The sequence below is a fragment of the Myotis myotis genome, unplaced genomic scaffold (assembly GCF_014108235.1).
Source record: "Myotis myotis isolate mMyoMyo1 unplaced genomic scaffold, mMyoMyo1.p scaffold_m19_p_2, whole genome shotgun sequence".
NCBI classification, from domain to species: domain Eukaryota; kingdom Metazoa; phylum Chordata; class Mammalia; order Chiroptera; family Vespertilionidae; genus Myotis; species Myotis myotis.
The window spans coordinates 144,791,997-144,793,793 of record NW_023416324.1 but is presented as its reverse complement, the minus strand read 5'-3'; the positions used below and the strand labels follow the sequence as shown (position 1 = coordinate 144,793,793).

At 35.7% G+C, this 1,797-nt stretch overlaps 1 protein-coding gene across 1 annotated transcript; it reads right to left on the bottom strand.

The window, feature by feature from the left end:
- Positions 1-352: 352 nt before the first annotated feature.
- Positions 353-1,327, bottom strand: CCDC54 (coiled-coil domain containing 54). Its single transcript, XM_036348633.1, has one exon. It carries the CDS (start codon positions 1,325-1,327, stop codon positions 353-355), a length of 975 nt encoding a protein of 324 aa, XP_036204526.1.
- Between the last annotated feature and the right edge of the window lie 470 nt (positions 1,328-1,797).

Genomic DNA, 1,797 nt, shown 5'->3' with positions numbered 1-1,797 from the left:
TTAAAATTATTAACTGGGAATAACTTAAAGTAGTATATTTACCATGAATATTTGTAATTTAACAACATCAGACTATACTGGTAGAGTTCATTAACTAAGTTAGGTGGTGACCTTTTATTTTTGTTTCATTATCTAAGAAATGGGCACTGGATGAGCCTCATGAATTTTGCCTATGAGAAAACAAGAACATTGACAGAAAAGGCACCACAGTTGTTCAATGGGATGATATGCTTTAACTTACTGTAGACATATAGAAATGTGGGCAAGGAGTTCACAGCAACCACAAAGATGTGTGAGTGCTTAGAGCCACGAGGTTACATTTATTTTGTGCCAAGCAAAGCAGAATATAACTCTACAGTCGAGTTATTTCCTCCTTTAAAAAACCAAAAAGACAGTAAATGTAGTTGAAAACAGAGAGACAGATTGTGGTCAAGCTCACAATAGGCCCAGTGAGTGGACAGTATCTCTGGGTTATGTGCTGTGGTTCTTCAGGAGGGATGGTTGGCCTAGAAAGAAGCCACTGGATGAACTCTTCTAACTTGGTAGCACTGAGAAAAAATCTCCACTTTCCTCCATGGACAAAAGTTAGCTTGATCCATGTACTAATATCTGGGTAAATATAAATGTGTGAGTTTGCCTTTTTAATGCTTCTTAATGCATTTTGATGGTTACTTTGCTTCAGAATTTTAATTTTGGGAGAAATTGTTTTTTTCTCAGTGGGATCAGAATAACTAGGCAATTTCTCTGGTTTTGCTGAAGAGATTTCAGAGTCTGTTGAAGCCAATGTGTTCTTCAAAGTTTGTGCTTGTATGAGTTTGTGAAGTAATTCCATGACCTCTTTATCTTTTTCTCCTTCCAGAACTTCTGAACAATGTATGCTGGAAGAAGAATTCTGGTTTTCCAGTTCTGTTACCTTCTTCTTTAAAGCATCAATGTTTTCTTTCATTGAGAAGATATCTTTAGTTATTGTGTATTGCTTGTCTTCATTAACATTCGTTCTGGTTTCTAGTACCTCCATCTGCTTCTGATAAAAGTCAATCTTTCCCTGGAACTTTGATACTGCACTGACAATGTCAGTCATTTTCTTGAGGAGGTCAATTTGGGCAGTTTTAATATCTTGGAGCATTCCTATGACACTCATTTCTTCATCAGTACTGTCATCTTGATCACAACCATAGGAATTTATAGTTGGATTTCTAGTTGAATTTGCGTGCTGGTTATTAAATTTATGGTAAACATTTTTAAGAGATTGTCTGATCTTGGAGAGATTTGAAGGCCACATCTTCCCAGCAGCAGCTTTTACTCTTTTGGTTTGATATTTGTACATCTTTCATGAGCCAAGATGTTGGGAGACCTGATGAGAATTGAAGAAAGAAGCAATGTTAGAATTAAATGGTCTTTCTCTTACTATTTGTTGAATGTCTTTCCTGGTAACATTGTGGAATGCCCTATGGAGAACACGAAGGGCAATAGTAGGTACTCTTAGTTGGTTAGCTTCTTTCAGGGCAGTGCTTGTGAATAATGGTCAACTGCATGGATTCTTTCATATGGTGATTATTGACCTGATGCTGATGTCACAATGGCTGCTGGCTTAGATTCCATTTAACCTTAGGCCAATAATTCTCAAAAATTTTGGTGACAGAACTGTTTTTCCCTCATAAAAATTGAAGACCACAGACCTTTTGTTTATATTGGTTAATATATAATAGAACATATTAGAAATTAAAACTAAGAAAGTCTTAGGATATTAATTTTTTAAAATATCTTATATTTTACAGAGAGGAAAGGAGAGGGATA